The 17,875-nt window shown below is 39.7% G+C and overlaps 1 protein-coding gene across 2 annotated transcripts in view; it reads right to left on the bottom strand.

Moving 5' to 3' along the window:
- Nucleotides 1-1,194: 1,194 nt before the first annotated feature.
- TRIM66 (tripartite motif containing 66) overlaps nucleotides 1,195-17,875 on the bottom strand; it is a 67,796-nt gene continuing 51,115 nt past the window's right edge. For both annotated transcript variants that reach the window (XM_042444475.1, XM_042444532.1), the window contains exons 13-20: nucleotides 16,130-16,190; nucleotides 14,720-14,894; nucleotides 12,982-13,265; nucleotides 9,835-9,973; nucleotides 8,840-8,914; nucleotides 7,063-7,215; nucleotides 5,977-6,195; nucleotides 1,195-2,744 (exon numbers count right to left, since the gene is read on the bottom strand). In XM_042444475.1, the coding sequence (XP_042300409.1) occupies nucleotides 2,685-2,744; nucleotides 5,977-6,195; nucleotides 7,063-7,215; nucleotides 8,840-8,914; nucleotides 9,835-9,973; nucleotides 12,982-13,265; nucleotides 14,720-14,894; nucleotides 16,130-16,190 (1,166 nt within the window). In that variant the 3' untranslated portion in view covers nucleotides 1,195-2,684. The remainder of the gene's footprint in view (nucleotides 2,745-5,976; nucleotides 6,196-7,062; nucleotides 7,216-8,839; nucleotides 8,915-9,834; nucleotides 9,974-12,981; nucleotides 13,266-14,719; nucleotides 14,895-16,129; nucleotides 16,191-17,875) is intronic.

Raw genomic sequence — 17,875 nt, forward strand, 5'->3', positions numbered from 1 at the left:
TTTGTAATAATTTTGTGCATGAAACAGTCGGTGTACACTGTACTGTTGGCCCTCTGTATCCATGGATTCTTTATCCACTGATTCAAGCATCCATGCATATAAAATATTAAAAATAAGTATAATTCCAAAAAGCAAACCTTGATTTTGCCATTTTATATAAGTGACACCATTTTACTATACCACTGATTTAATGGGACTTGAGCATACATAGATTTTGGTATCCACAGGAGGTCTTGGAGTCAACCCCAGTGGATGCCAAGAGCCCACTGTACTGAACCATCAGAAAAGCAAAGGTGTCACTATAATCAGCCATGCATGAAAAAATGTTGGTTTTTGGAGCATTTTGGATTTTGGAATTGTGATAAGGGAGACAACCTGTATCACACAAGAATAAAAGTAACTCTAGCAATAAAATAAGCAAAAACAGTATCTTTAATGTTCTCAGCAATAGTAGCCCCAAATGTCCTCAGGGGCTCTAACCTTAACAAGGCCCATTCATAAGGAGGGGGGAGGGTAAAGCTCCTGGAAAACTATTGCATACTTCCTGAAATGCCATCTTTCATCTCCTCACTAGCTGTGCTTCTGTTATTGAAGAGATGGTGGAGAGCCTCTCTTGATGAGAATCCAAATAAAGGGCAAGGTAGAACAGACGTTTGTTGTAATAAAAGCAGGACATTAGAGTCTTTTGGCCATCATCTATGTTGTCTTTTTGAAATGAGAATACCTTTCTTTCAGTGCCAGCCTTACCATTTGACAGGGTGAAGGGAACAGATGCAGCAGCAACTTGTTATTTAATTTCTTCTCATTATATTTTTACTATCAAGAAAAGAACAGGTGTGGCAGTTTCTTTGCCACATGCCAAAATAGCATCGATGAAATGACTTTGGCCACTGCAGGGACATAGCCCGGGGGGGGGTCCATGAGGTCTGGACCCCCCCCTTCCATTAGATACAATGAATGGTGTGCACCGCTGCGCCACCGTGTTCAAGTCCCATTATAATGGTGGCACTTAGTCTGGACCTCCCCTTCCAAAAATCCTGGCTACGTCCCTGGCCACTGTGCACCATGACTTCATTTGAGGCAGGAGAGAGGTGCTTTGGCTGCATCACCTCAGACTAACCAGCGCTTTCTGGAGGGATAAGTGTATATATCATTTAGACCCCAGTGGACTTCAGTTTTTGGTTACTCTTGAGCAGTATGCTATCTGTCAAAGTGACATTAGAATAACTGAAGGTATATGCAGAACATATCAACCAGTGCTAACAAGGTAAAGCGTGCAAAACCTGACATTATTCATAGCCTAACATGCCATCAGACCCTTAATTAATCATGTATGAAACATTATCCAAAACATTTGCAGGCAAAGGACATAGCTTAACAGTTTACAGTGTTTTTAGTGATTGGTTTATTATATAATATGAAAAGAGATCACAGTTTTCTACAGTATTATGTCGAACAACATTAACATTGGCATCAGGAAAAATATTCAGGTGTTGCTAAGTTCTCTAAACTCTCACTTAAAGAGTTCTCTATTATGACATCCATGGATACCATATTCAATAAAGCCATGTAGACTGTGCTAAAGAGCTCTCTTTAAGTTACAGCAAATCTACAAAGTAAATTTACAGAGGAATCACTTCCCTTTGGAGGCATGAAAACACTAATTTTAAGAAAGGAAACAAAAAAAGATATGAAACATAAAAAGAAGACCACTTCAGTACACTGCAAGCATACCCAATCTCCACTAACAGGACAGTTTAAATATCTGACAGCAATCAAGCAAGAGGATGAACATGTCCACAAAGTCCATATAAAACAAAAATGCCACCTTCCAGCACTGTCTTGCCCCCCATTTTAAAGTAAGATCAACCAAAAGACTACAAGAACCTGAAACCAGGTATTGTGTGCACTCCTGGCATCAGATGCGCATCAAACCCACTACTCTCAAAAGACCGTTACACCAGTTCACTTCTAGTACACAGTCATTCTGCATACACTAGAACTGACAACCTCACATTTTCAACCTAGAAATAATGAGTAGATTTTCAACTCTCTCACTTTATTTCTTCCAAAATCATAGTCTGGTCTACCAGTAAACCGATGAAAAAGAACATGTAATCACCTTCTTAGGCCATAGTCAGTTACTGCTTCAACTGAAGCCCACAGATTAGCAAGACAACATTGCAAGGATAGAAATTACAGTGGGAAGTAGATTTCTCACACCAGAAAAATATGGAACTTATTTTGTTCAATATAGAAGAAAATGGTCTCCCAATGGTAAAATGGCCCCTAATCCAATCTAAACAGGGGTGGAGTCTTTGGTGCTCTGAAATAGTATGATTGCCAGAAGACCAATGGTAGCTGCAATCTATAATGTGAATGTATAAAATAACTCTTAAGAATAGTATAACAATTTCTCTATTTTTATTATTAATCATTATTGCATATGACTGAAATATTAGTGTAAATACAACTTATTAGATAAAACAGATAGCTGGGAGACAAGCCATTAAAACTCCATTATGCTGAAAATGTAATATTCTCAAAGAGTATAGAAATGAAGTTGATCAACCACTAGAGTGCAGTCCAAGTGAAACATCTAAATGACATTTTTTGTTAGTTTTCACACAGTCAGTTCTTTGATTCTTTTATTCTTCATAGCATACTAAGGAGGAATCCCGAGGTCACACTTGAGAAAGACCTTTAGCTGGCCAAAACATTGGTCTTTTAGTTTTTTCACTTTCCTGTGTACAAAAGAAACAAAAGGGTAAGTTGCTAAAGGTTTAGTATTTTCAGATATTATTTTGCACTGACTCTCATCTCCCCTTACAATCAACACCCTTTCTTCAAACTGATTTCTTTACATGACTGAAAGTGAATACCATCTAAGCCGAAGAATTTTAATAGCTTTGTTTCTAAATGAACACTCAGTCCTGGCTTCTGCACACCCTGTGGAAACATATAGACAAATAGAAAGTAATCAAAGTACCAAGAAGGCACATTCAGATTTGAATCTATGGAAACACTGACCAAAGAGATGGAATTTCAGTTAAATTGCATACAAACAGTAGAATATATACTGAGGAACACTACACAATAATGCCTAAGGGTTTTTACAACAACAACAACAAAAAATCTTTCTGAAAAACTTAACAAAATCTGTCAACTGTGATGGAAGGGAATTTGTCATATGTTCACAGGCCAAGGCTTAATTCATAAGAAAAGTGCCAGCACCTGAAAGTTTAAAGCAGTTTGAATCACATGCCATCGTCCGTGGAAACCTTCTACTTAATTACAGCTAATAAACAGGCCTGTAGATATGCTACATACTGGTGGCAAGACTGATATGGGGGGATGAAATGAGTTGCCCTCCAAATATGCTTAGAGCAGTGGTGGGCAAATGTCAAGAGCCCAGGGGTCATTTTGCTTCCGCTGGGAACCACCAAGTGCTGCACTCTCCCCGAAAAAAAAATTGAAAGTGACTGTTAAGTCAGTTTCTAGTTCTGTAATCCTGTTTGAGGGAGGGACAAGGTTATGTGTGCCTTTGTGGCTGAATCTGCTTCTAAAGAAGAATTGCTACTCCTACAACTGCCAGAAGCAAAAATTCTCTCTTTAATTACAGTGGAGCAGGATTGAAAAGAGGCCCAGAATCCACAAAAATGAATGGGGGTGCATGTGGCCCCAAAACTGTGTGATTCCTTCCCCAGACTTAGAGGCTGAAGAGGGACTTCATTATGAATGACTTTGGAATTGAAATCACAGTTCTCCAGTACTAAAATCTGGCAAACCCATACTTGTTTTGAAAAAAAATGGACTATATTGTGGGAGAGGTTGATTCAATGGTAAAGTTTTAAGTTTTGTAAAAGAATTTGGGGTAGACAGGAAGAGGAGGAAAAACGCTTCTGCAGAAAAGAAAAATATGATTCTTTTACAATAAAATATAAAAATGAAAAACAAATATTTTCTTTTCACCCTGTCTAATCCTCCATGTACACATGAACTGAGATCCTGTCTTGTTATTGCATGCCTTCAAGTCATTTTCAGCTTACAGCTACCTTAAGGTGAACTTATCACAGGGCTTTCTGGAGCTGAGAGTGTGGGACTTGCCAAGGTCACCTAGTGCATTTCCATGTCCATGCAGGGAATCAAACCCTGATCTTCAGAGTCACTGCTTAAACCACTACACCCCACTTGCACTTGAGATCCTGTCGACTCCTGTGTGTGGGTGTACCATATATACTCAACTATAAGTCAACCTCATGTATAAGTCGAGAGCAGGTTTTGGGGCCAAATTTATGGATTTTGTCATGATCAGTGGGTAAGTCGAGGGTTAAACTTGGAGGCTCCTTCAGTGTGTGTAGGTCTGTCCATAGCAAGAGAGACTCTAAATGAGGCTTTTTGCTTCAGCGTTTCAATTCTGGTTTCACCCTTGACTCTCCAGACAGCAGCAGCCAGTGTGGGCTGGAGAGGGACTGTTTCTTTAACAGCAATCAATCACCCAGGACTCTTTCTGCTTGGCTCAAGAGAAAACTATCTCCTGACAACATGGGGAAGTCTGAAATAGCTGCTATCACATTACCATACTGACTTGTAAATAAGTCGACCTGGGATTCTGGGGTCAATTTTTGGGCATAAATTTATAGACCTATAGCCGAGTATATGGTACATCTTCGCAACTAGCAGCTGCCAAGTCCTGGGAGACAATGCTGTTGCCATTCACTGGACAGGTGGAATGAGGGAGAAGCAATTCATTCAGTTGCCCACCTCTGTTCTGAGGGTAACAAAAAATGAGGTCATGTTTCATGTGAGACAGTGACTTTATTTATCTAACTTTTCCAGCTGAGATGACTGTTTCTTGTTCCCCTGGGTCACTCCTCCCGCAATCAGTGAACCACTGCAGTAGTATTCCTCACACCCCAGGGCTTGACAGCCATCTTGAGGAAAGGTTTTGGATAATGTATAATCCTGAGTGGTGCAAGTGTATATTACCACCAGGACTCCAACCCTTCAAACTTAAAGTTCTGTCTTTAGAGGCTTGAGAAGATTTAATTTTTTGTAGCATGTTGGGATATTGATTAAGGCAGCCCTCTAGATGTTACTGAACTACAAGTTCCAGAAACCCTTTTCATTGGCTCTGCTGGCTAGAAGGTATAGTCTAACAACATTTGGAAGACTTCACAACTCCATCATTGTTTCAATGCCTTCTACAAGATACTACATGTGTGCTTGTGCCTTCAAGTCACCTGTCAACTTGTGGCAACCCTATGGATTTCATAGGCAAGGAATACTCAGAGTTGATTTTTGCAAGTTCCTTCCTTCGAAATACATCCTATAGCACCAGGTACATCCAAGTACTAACCAGGGCAGACCCTGCTTAACTTCCAAGATCAGACAGGATCTAGGGGCCTTTAAGGTATTTAGGCCTGCAAGTTACTGCAAACTAAAAATAAAAATAATCCCCAACTATGTATGTATATTTGCAGTTCCAGAACACTTCTAACTGCTTCTTCTAAGTTTTAATAAGACTTTTAGGGATTTTCCTACTTTCTAATTCAGGTATTTTCTGATAATGGGCAAGGTGATAAAAATTGTTTGTAAAGTAATGTGCACAAGTGTATTTTCAATTTTGTACTCATTTTTTCCTCCCCCCCCCAATGACTTTTGATACAGTTAGAGATAGTGTAAAGGATAGGTTTCCACTCATGCATCTTTTAAACGGGAGAGCAGGCACCCAGTAACAATATCTTTTTATTTATATATTTATGTATTCATTTCATTTAATTTCATTGTTATGCCACCTTTTTCCCACAAGGGACCCAAGGTGGCTCACGGATAAAATGCTTTGATCTAAGTAATCAACTCACAGAAAGATCAACCCATTCTAACAAGTGTGGGATGAAATGCTCTAAGTTTTGCTTCAGTCAGAGCAAAATTAGCTTTGTAGCCATTAGCAATTAAGTGTTTTTGTTTTCTTACAGCATGCCGTCGCCTTCTTTTTGGCTGAATGCACTCTTGTCTGTAGGAGGGCCACTGGAATCCTTTGGCAGCCACTTGGCTAGTCTCATGCTCCACCTCCTCTGAATCAGAGTCATCTTGCTGTACCAACAAGAACTGCTTTTCTGGATAAACCTCCTTCAATTTGCTTTCAAAGAACAATTCCAAGCATCGTCCAGCCTCAGCAACCTCTGAATCAGGCTACAAGAGAAGGTATCATACTTCAACAACACGCTATTCTCCCAGTTTTGGGACTATGAGTTTCCTTTTATTATTACTATTAAGCATTTTTAAAAATTAATACTATTTATAGTTAAATGGAAATGAAACAAAAAAAATCCAGCAGAATAGTTTTGATACACAGTTGGAAATAAGGTCAAGGCAGTAGCACCTGCTGTCTTTCCATAAAGATCAATATGAATCCAGGGTGGGGATGGAAAAGATGTTTCAACATATGTACAAAATTAAGAGGTCAAATTTTACCACACCTCTAGATAATACAGAGCAATGGATTGTTATATCTAAAAGGACAAGGTGGCAGGTTCTAGAACTACTTTTGTAGGTAGCAAAATGTAAGGAAAAGCCAAATTATTCTCTTGGGTTTAAAAGGAAGAATGAACAAAGGTGACTAGGGAAAATGTAAAATGAATACACAAGGACCAGCCACTTTCATTAATGCATGACAATAATTTAAACGTCAATACAAATTAATAATAATAATAATAATAATAATAATAATTTGTTTTATTTATATACCGCTATTCCAAAGATCATAGCGGTGAACAGCAAGTAAGCTAATTAGCAAGTAAGCTAATTTGCCCCCAACAGTCTGGGTACTCATTTTAGCGACCTCCTCGGAAGGATGCAAGCCTGAGTCGAGCTTGGGCCCTTTTGCTGGTCTTGAACTTGCAACCTTGTGGTTTTGAGTGAATGGCTGCAGTACAGGCATTTAACCACTGTGCCACCAGGGCTCCTTTGTTTGCATTGCATGGAAAACTAGCTGTGGCCCAATTCTTTTACATAGTAAATACTGTGGGATGGTTTCTAGATCAAAATTGCTGTACTTACATAGTTGAATGTTGCACAGTTCCAGAACATAAGACGTACATCTGATACAAGTTCCACAGGGGTGGAGTAATGCAGTTTGTTCTTTTTCTGGAGCTTTTTCCGGATGGTTGACAAGTCCATGGGCCTTTTGATAATCTGATAATAATGTCGAGCCTGGAAAGAAATCTTATTGGTATAAGATTTTTGATAAATCACAAGCATTCATTAAATTTACAAACATACTGTGAACTAAGCAAGCATTTTCTCCATCTTGCACATTAAATTTCACATGGCAATGAGATGATAGAACTCAAAAGAGAATCAAAGACAATAACAGTAGTCCTCTGCTCTTTAGAAGTTCTATCTCGTACAATTAAGGGGAAAGGAGGCAGAAATGAATATAATAGCATGCTATAAATATTTTAAAAGGGATATTATACAGTATTCTTAGAACAATGGTCAATATTTAGAGACCAAGGAATATTCCTGGGGAACAACATCATAAAGAAGAAAGTGGCTTACTATGTGAGACCTTCTTGCAACCATGGAAACAATACTTTTCTAATATTCTGTTCATTTTGTATTTATTTGGCTAAATACCCATAACAGAATCATATTTATACATTCCCATGCTGTCTGGACCCTGGGATTAAACTATTTTCTGGCACGATAAAAGATTCTGACAATTCTGGGTCATTTCAATGAAACTGGAATTTACATTGCAAAGGGGAGGATGTTATCTGCCAAGAACCAATAGGGTCACTGTGCAGGAATACAGCAGAGAATGGAAACAGAAAAGCATAAGAAAAAGGTGTGGGATGAAGCAAGTATCTCCAATCTAAGGTCATCTCCAGATGGGGGAAATGTGTGAGAAAGTTGCAGTATTGATTGCCGTAGTTCTCTGGTTTTTTAAAATATTATAACATCCAAATGATTTTTCTTTTGTCTTGGAATATATTCTAGTCATTCCTGGCACCAGCTGCAATATTTTATTCCCAGCCTCAAATAGATTGTCTGAGACATACCATAACAAGATGTTCCTTTATCATCTCCTTCCTTCCTTCCTTCCTTCCTTCCTTTTTAAATTAGAGTTACTGTGCCACAGTGCATTAGTGACATGGCACTTTTGCACTAAAACTCTTTGGTTTACTCTGGGTCCCTTACTGGGGAAAAGTAGGATCTAAGGCAAATAAATAGAGAAATAATCTCTTTAACCTAAAAACAAAAATGTAAGAAAAATTCAAAGAGGCGAAAATTAGTCCTTCAAACTATAGGACCACCTCAGCAAACCATAAAGAGTTTGTGCAGATCTAAGAAATGGCTACAAACAGTCCACAATAAGAATGGAAACAAGAGGATGCAGAGGTGACAATAGACTTTATCACACGGGAGGTATTTCTCTTAATTTCAAATGAAAAGAAAGTGGGGCCAGAACACATTCACATGAATTCACTAGTTCAGAGAATTTATGTAAATTCGAATTGTGTTCGAACTGACTTCCCATTGCCTGAAAATAGCTTGCCATTGCCCGAAATTGCATGTGATTACCTCTCACGCAATAATGTGAAACCCCATGATTGCATTCAGACTGACTTCCCATTGCCCGAAATTGCGTGTGTTAGTCTATCACACAATAATGTTGAACCCCATGATTGCGTTCAGATTGCCATTGGATTATACTTCCAAATTCCCTTGTCTGATAACGTCCAATAACTGGCAAGACCCAAGCAGCTACATTATGAGAACTCATACTTCTTTAGTCCAGTCTGAAAGAGCTCTAAGATTGTGTAATACTCACCAGAGGGCTGACTGGTTCATGAAAAGGAAGACTCAGGTTATTGCAGAACAGTGAAAGTACCAGTTTCTCACACTTCTGTAAAATTCAAGATTACAATTAATTTATATGAGTACATCTCAGCATTCCTAGCCTCTCCCAATTCTAAATCAGGTTACTCTACCTAGAAGGGAACACAAAAACCCCTGGCTAATTTCTACTGGACACATGTTGTTGTGTGCCTTCAAGTTATTTCCAACTTATGGTGACCCTAAGGCAGACCTATCACGGGTTTTTCTTAGCAAGATTTGTTCAGAGGAAGTTTGCCATTGCCTTCCCCTGAGCCTGAGAAATCCAGTGGGTTTCACAACTGAGCTGGGAATTGAACCCAGGTCTCCAGAGTTGTAGTCCAACACTCAAATCTACTATGCCACACTGTCTCTCTGGACACATATTACCTACTACCAATTACTTGCTTTTTCACTGTTACTGCTACTATCCCCATTCCAACATGTTTCCCAGATAAAGCTTAGTAACTGACAGAGGACTAAACCATTTTTTAAAAAAGAATTAACTTCTTCCTTTTTTAATTACCAAACTTAAAGAATATAATAAGACAGGGGAAAGTCACAATAACCTAAAAAGTGTTTGAGTAATCCAACTACAAGTCAACCCTTTAAGTCACACTGCAATCACCAACAAATAGAAATGTCTAACTGAGCTCAATCACATGCCGTATCTTGTTTCTGCCCACTGCTTGCAACTTTTTTGAGGATGTATGAAAACATGACATCAAAATGTGGGGAAACATTTGTAAGACCATGGCAACATATACTGGCAAACCTACTCATCTGGGTACACTTTCTCCACATAAAATGTTTGAGTGTCTTGGCCCTGACTTGTACCTATAATGTTCCTCAGGACAAGTACATATACATATTGCAAAGGCAATAAATACTGTCAGAGAAAAAATGATTATATATCCCTTGATATATTCTTCTACTGGTACCTGGACTTACCTTTTGGTCATAGTCATCAAGACCATACATTTCTCTTGCTGGCACAAGTGTGTTACTGTAGGTGAAACGATTGTTTTCACAGTCATAGTCCACCTCTGGCTTCTCCACGTTGCGACAAAGTGTGCACACCCATTCCCCTCTGAGGCATAGAAAGAAGGTATATAATGAGATTATTGTTGTAGATAGCAACATATGTAAACTGAACATCACTAATAGAGGTCTTGATAGAAATTATATTGGAGGGGGAAAGAAAACAGACCTGTCAAGTATTCTGTGGCAGAAGAATTCGTTTTTACGGGTTGCTTCAGGCAAAGGAAACATACCCATTGAAATGGATACTGTACATCTACACAGACCATGCACTCAATAGAATTTAATGTGTTCAATTTGCTGGTCAATGACCGAATAAACTTTTACACACCAATGTGTTCAACTTTAAAATATGGTGCAGGTTTAAATACAAGCTGTCTCTAAGCTATCCCATTTCTAAATTATATTTCCTGGAGGTGATCAGCCCACAGACTGTATGAAGCCCACAAACTACATGTGCCCCTTCTGCTATGATTCCATAGACACCCTGTGACACCCCCCTCAACCCACCACACACTGAGAAAACAAGGGGATTATCACACTGGCTGTCTTTTCTTGATCTGGGCACGGGCTGAGGCTACCACACTACACTCTTATAGAGCTGCTATTCCATTTTAACTGCTCTAGCTGTCTCCTGTTGCATTCTGGTATTTGTAATTTAATATGGGGCATTTAGAATTCTCAGCTAGAGAGCTCTTGGGCCTCATTGAACTACAAGCCTCAGAATGCAACAGGAAGCATCTGGAGTAGTAAAAGTGGAATAGCAGCACTATAATAGTGTAATGCAGTAATATGCCATGTCTTATCACACAGCATGGTGTCCTGATCAGAGGCATCCCATACCAGATCAGGATTTCTCCCGTATTTAGCTAAAATGGGACTTTTCCGTTCTTAGCAAGGTAATGGGAGACGTTCCAATTGGGTACAGGATGCCTCCGATCTGGACATGGAACTGTACAATAACACATTGTCCCAGCCCAGTCACAGGCCCTGCCCAGATCTGGAAAAAAGCAGTGTGATAATATCCTACATTCCCAAAGCACTGAATTGAATCCCCAGAAGCCACCAGGGACACCTCAGATGGAGGCATCCAAGTCAATGAAGTGGGAAATCTGCTCTAGGTTTAAGTCTGAACTTTAAAGGAGCTATGTGACATGCTGCACTTACAGTGGGCCCTTGGTATTCACTGAGGTTTGGTTCCAGGAACTCCTGTGGATACCAAAATCTGGGGTACTCAAGTTTCATTATATGCAACAGCATATTAAAATGATGTCCCTTATATAAAATGGCATAATCAAGGTTTGCTTTTTGGAATGTTTAAAAGCATATTTTTAAACTGTTGATGGTAGGATCCATGTATGCAGAATTGTGGATATGGTGGACTGACTGTATTTGGAGGATATGGTCCAAAATATTAGTTAGTTCCTTCTAGCTCTGGAATAAAACCCAGAATGGATTCACTACATGACATGGAAGTCACCAGCAGCCTCTAATGTCCCTTCTAAAGGCAAGCCTTGGTGCAGTCCCCCCACCCCACCCCCAGAAATCCTTTTTTAGAAAAGGGCAATTACCAAATTGGCCACTCTGGATTTTGAAACAAGACATTTGGGGGGGGGGGGGGTTGTCAAAAAAATCAACATCCTGGAAAAATTATATTTGGAAGTAAATTGCATAAATTTCACAGCCATATGCCTTTGAGGAGAGATTCCAAAACTTTTTTCAAGAGTCCAAGAAAGGACAAAAATAGGCTGAGGACTTTCAGAACTTGAACACTCCTCAATTACATTCTTTGTGTTTTTAATAAAAACACAAAAATTTTATAAGGGGGGAATATTGTGTGTGCCTGTGTTTGACATATGGCGTAGAGAAGGGTTTTTGCTCAATGACAGAAGTCAGGTATTGCATGTAGAAGACATTTCTGGCTGATTATTCCCAGTCAGGCATCTCCAGCTAGGAGTGGGAAAGATTCTGAATTACACAGTGGTTTGAGTTGGTATGCAGCTCCAATATTAGTTGGGACAAGGGGCTGTATAACCAGAGGCACTGCAGCTTAATGAGTGTCACTAGTTTTAATGAAGGTCTGAAAAGTATCATTTTTGCAAGATGCAGCTTTCTCTTGTCTTTGCCATCTTTTCATTCCCAAGACAGTTCTCTTAATTCTATTTTCACTAGTGAAGGAATTTGCAGCTAGTCCCAATAGCACAGTCTCATGACCTCTTTGGAAACATTTAAAAAGAGATTGAAAACCGTACTCTTTTGCAAAGCGTTCCCCCCTGAGGAGTAATGTCTACATGACCAATAAGCCTGCCCATAATGATATTCTGTCTTACCCCTGGATGTTGGATGCTGTTGGATTGTTGTATCTTACTGATGTTTGTATAGATGTACCATTTTGTGTTTTTATAGTGTATTGTATTGCATTGTATGTATTGATTTTAGTAATCTGTAACCCCGCTTCGATCCTTGGGAGAGGCAGGGAAACACAAATTTATTATTATTATTATTATTATTATTATTATTATTATTATTATTATTATTTAATGGAAATTGGCATGGTGGACTATAGTTCTGGAGTCCAGGGTTTGAATCCTTGCTCAGCCATGAAAACTGACTAGGTGGCCTTGAGCAAGTTACTCTCTCTCAGCCTCAGAGGAAGGCAGTGGCAAACTCCCTCTAAACAAATTGTGCCAAGAAAACCCCATGATAAGTTCACTTTAGGGTGACCATGAGTCAGAAAAGATTTGAAGGTACACAACGAAGTTTCTACACAGCCATATAGTGTTTATTTCCTCCTTAAAGGACAGCCTGTTGATCACCATCCTATCTGGCAGCAGGGCAATTCCAAAAGCTTAAAACCCACACAGAGATCTTGAAAGGATAAGTAGTACAACTAGCATCGATATAAAGAACTGAACCCCATGAGTCTCAAACATATGTATTCATGCATCTAACTGAACCAGTTATTCTCCTTCTATTATTTATTTATTTACAGTATTTATACCCTGCTCTTCAGCTCTAAAGGCTCTCAGAGCAGCTTATATACTATTATATACTCACACAGGGAAACTGAGCAAAGCAGGAATGTGACATGAAAGATGAAACACCTTTGGGCAGTAATCACAGCACAATAGCTCTCCTCCATTCAGACACACAGCACAGAAGTCCTCATTCTCAATGGGATGGTCTTCCTCTGAAAGCACTGATTTTTTAATGCTATTACTCAGCCTATGATCTACAAAAGGAAGTAATGTTTGCTCAGGTGGTTGGCTTCCAGGGATCCTTCTTTCTTCCAGGTTCTCAGACTTGGGATTCAGTTTTTCAGGTGGATTTCCTTGATTGACCTTGAATGAAAAGTGAAGTCTCAATTAAGAAACATTTAATTTTCATTCACAGCATTTGAAATACTGCAGAAGTTGGAATGCAGTGAATAAAGACCTCAAGACAAATGTCCTTATTGCATCTGGGATTAAAGATTTCTATCTCATAGCTTTTCAGTAAATCATTGCACAATAAATGTGGTAATTCCCTCCAATGATGTGCTGGGGGGTACTGAAATTTCAAGTATATTTGCATTGTCCCCAGTTACATTCATTAAAAATTATGCCTGAAGTTTTAATTGGTTTAATCCATAGATTAACCAACTAATTAGTAAAGCTGAGATTTTAAAGCTTGCATGGAGGCATGCCCTTCAGAGCATAAGAGCCCCTTCTCCTTCCATCAGCTATATTTATTGAGAAAGACATTTTTAAAATGCCCTTTACTTCTATTTTGAATTAACAGCTAGAAGAATTTAGCCTTTCACTATAACAAACACCATTAATATTCCTTCTGGGTCAAGGATTAAGACCCTCCAATGACAGAAAATGGGTTGGATCTAGATCTGCCTCTTCATGAACAGAACTCCTGATGGAACAAAATCCACTGGAAGAAGGGGGGGTGAGAGTCACAATTTTTTCCAGTTCTTCTTTCCCTCGGCAGCAGCACCTCTAGTCTCTAGACAGATTTTGAGAAACATGAGGGCTGCAGGGGAATGAGTGAGAAAAGACTGTCCCCCTTCTGCCCAGAGGAACCTCCAATTCATGATGTTCTACTCTGATCAACTCTGGATTCAAACCACTGACAGTGGGTAGCTGAAATCATTGCCATGGCTCCTTATGAATCTGAATCTTCCACTTAAGCTGACAGAAATTGATCTGTTTGTTATTTGTTACATCATTGCTCACTTTTTCCCCACTGTCCTCTCATAAGCTTCCTCTAATGAAAAGTTAAAACATACAGTGAGTAGCACAAGGTCACCCAGCCAATGAGACTCATACATGAGTGAGGATTTGAACCCAGATCTCACACAAACAAAACGTTCCCTGATCCATCATGAAAATATCAGGAAATATGTTAACGGAGACATGAGATATGTTAATGGATGTCACTGGGTATACCTACACTGTAGAAATAATGCCATTTGATACCACTTTAACTGCCATGGTGCCATCCTATACAATCTTGGGACCTGTAGTTTGGGGAGGCACCAGCACTCCTTGAAAGAGAAGGTTAAAGACTTTGTAATACTACAAACCCCAGGATTCCATACTGGAGCTACAGTTAAAGTGCTGTCAAACTGCCCTTCTACAGTGTAGATGCACACACTCTCACCTGCAGTTTGACTCTAAGGGCATCACTGTAATAAAATTCTCTGATCAAGGTCACCAGAGAATTTAAACATATTTGTCAGAATTTAAGCATATGTGAGAATGGAAAGAGGGAAAGACAGCAATCAAATCAGCTGTGATGAATTTACCTTTATAGCCATGCTTGAAGACTGAGTACCACATTCAATTATCAGCAGGAAAGTCCCATCATGTTCATTCTTCTGTGGTTGTAGTTTAAATACTGGAAGCTCTCCAGACTCTGATGTGTGTATCTTCAGTCGTTCTAGTCTCACGTAAGGGATTTTCACCTCTTTGGCATAAGCTCTAAAAAACAATGTTTAATACTAGAGTGATTTCATCAGTGCTATGAAAGATCATCCCTTCATTTTACTTATATTACTACCATATAATCAGATAAATTGGCTAGTGTTTTAAGATGGCTAATCAGCATATTTTAATATGATATTATTAATAAATTGGATATTTCAAGAGCAGTACCTACAGTTATAGCTCATAATGAAGAATCAACATAATCCTCATACACAATAGGAAACCAGAGGCACATTTCTGTACAGGGAGAAACTTCCCATTGGCCACTGGTGTCAGGTTTAGGATGGGAAAAGGTAAGATTAGACTTTGGAAAGTTTCTTTTAGAATGCATTGACATTCTAGTAAATGACAGTACTGGGACTACTTGAATATTCGATATGTAATAATATTAGTAATAGTAGTATTAATATTAGTAATATTAGTTATAGTTCTGGGGGGTCCCAAAATACTTTCCTGTTTTACACAAGTAACTAAGGCCCAGAACAGATGGGCTTTTGCGGCTCCCTCATCACGTGCAAGGGTTACCTGGTGGGCAGAGCATCCACACGCCTGGCAGCCTTTGCATCTGACGAGGGCGCTGCAGCTGCGATGCGCCCATCAGACACAGTGCATAGCGATGACGTCACAAGACAGAACAGCACAGCTGCGACATCATCGCAACATCTCTTGCACTTTGCCACGTCGCAGCGATGTCGCAAAGAGGAGCACTCCCTTTTTGCTCCACAGGAGCGCCACATAATTTGGTTGCTGCAGCGCTCCTGCGGAGCAAAGAGAGGCAGCGGGGAGGCGCCTCTTCTGATGGTGTGTACCCCGCCTAAAATAGATATTTTAGTTACTTTGAAAAAACTCAGGATAGTAAAATTGCTAGCCTGTGGTAAAGTACACACTCTCCTCACGACTACTTCTGTATTTCTTTTTCAGTTACAAAAGAACATAAGGCAACAGCAATAAGCACATAGCAAGTAGCAATAGCAAGTACATTTCTGTACGGCTTATCAATGCCTAAGCGGTTTGTGTAAGCCAACTGCCCCCAACAAGCTGGGTACTCATTTTAGCAACCTCGGAAGGATGCCAGGCTGAGTTGACCTGGTTTGTGAGTTAGTGGCTACTGTACTGGCATTTAACCACTGCGCCACCAGGGCTCTTAATATAGTGACAGAGCCTAAGCTGGAGGGAGTGATTATTCCACCTCCATCATTTTGTGTAAAATTTTCATGAAATCTGATTACCTGTTGCTCTGATTGCTTTTATTTTCCATATCAAAATGCTTCTCTTCATAATTATGGCAATCTGCAAGAGAGGAACATGGATGAAATATCAGGGAACGAATCTTGACTAAAATAATGGTTACATTTTGGCATACATAGTCTCCTTTGTACTGATTAAGAGTGGTCTTACTTGACTGGCAGGGAAAGAGTCCATGGTAAAAGAACCGCCACATCCTAAGCTTTACTGGGCTCAAATTGGTCACAATGGAAGCAAGAGAGGGTTTTTCCCCTGCTGTTTTTTTTTTTTTTTAAATATTCCAGGACTAAGATGAGTTTTTCTTGTCATGGGATCACATCAAAACAGTGAGGAATCTGATGTTTCCTATGATTAGACTCAGAGAAATCACAGAATATAGAGTTGGAAGGGACCTCAAGGGCTATATAGTCCAATCCCCTGCCATGCAGGAATACGCAACTAAAGCACTTCTGAGGCATGCCCATCCAAACTGTGTTTAAAGACCTCCAAAGAAAAGGAATCCATCACCCTCTGAGGCAGTTCCTTCCACTTTCAAACAGCAATTATAGTCAAGAAGTTCTTCCTAATGTTTAGGTGGACTCTCTTGTCTTGTCACTGCCATCACTTATGTGTAGAATTCCCTCCCTCCCTGTTCATGGAGGGGAACAGTCTATATTATCTTATTAAATTAATTAAATTAAAGTTTTTATTTTTATCCCGCTCCTTCCCAAGATCAGGGCGGCTCACAACATATATTAAAACAATGTGGATACAATACAATAAAAAAACAATCGAATAGGTAAATACAATAAAAAACAAGCTAAAAGCCCCATTAGCCCAACCTCTTGGCCACGGAAGAGGAGGGAGGCCCACAGGATTTTAATCGGGGAATGCTTGTTGGAACAGAAAGGTTTTTAAATCCTTTCTGAATTGGGCCAGGGAGGTTGATGAGCGGAGCTCAATGGGCAGCGTGTTCCAAAGGGCCGGGGCGGCGATGGAGAATGTCCTCTTCATGGTGGAGGAAAGCCTGGCCCCAGGCACCTTCAGTAATTGCTGCCCAGATGTTCTGAGGGTGCGGGACGGAATATACGGGGAGAGGCGGTCCATCAGGAATCCTGGGCCCAAGCCATTTAGGGCTTTATAGGTAATCACCAACGCCTTATATTGAGCCCGGAAGCGGATGGGCAGCCAATGGAGATCTTTCAGCACAGGTGTTATATGGCTGGCCCTGGAAACGCCAGTGACCAGCCTGGCTGCCATGTTCTGCACCATTTGAAGCTTCCGGGTTTGGTATAAGGGTTGCCCCATGTAGAGTACGTTGCAGAAATCCAGTCTCGAGGTTACCAGAGCATGTACAACAGTTTCTAGGTCCCTCTGGGCCAGGTATCTTATGGCACTTAGGACCCCCCCCCCTTTCCTGGAACCATAGAATTTCATACTACTGTACTATATTTGATTCTTTTTATAACAAAATATTGTGCTCATATCAAACCTGTCAAAATTTATCCTATTGCAGTAGTTGCTTTTTCTACATAATTTAATAGGTACATTACGGATTCAGGTTTCACATTATAACCTGCATTTTTTCACTTACTTCTATCACCATTCTAAAAATATATTGCATTTTACACCTCTACTACATATGAAAATATATTCATTTTTGTTGGAGAAGAAAATGTTGAATTTGTCAAAATTCAGGGATTAAATGGGCTCTGAATAATAGGATAATCATGTCCAACCTGAGCACTGTT

The sequence above is a fragment of the Sceloporus undulatus genome, chromosome 1 (genome assembly GCF_019175285.1).
Source record: "Sceloporus undulatus isolate JIND9_A2432 ecotype Alabama chromosome 1, SceUnd_v1.1, whole genome shotgun sequence".
In the NCBI taxonomy this organism is placed as follows: domain Eukaryota; kingdom Metazoa; phylum Chordata; class Lepidosauria; order Squamata; family Phrynosomatidae; genus Sceloporus; species Sceloporus undulatus.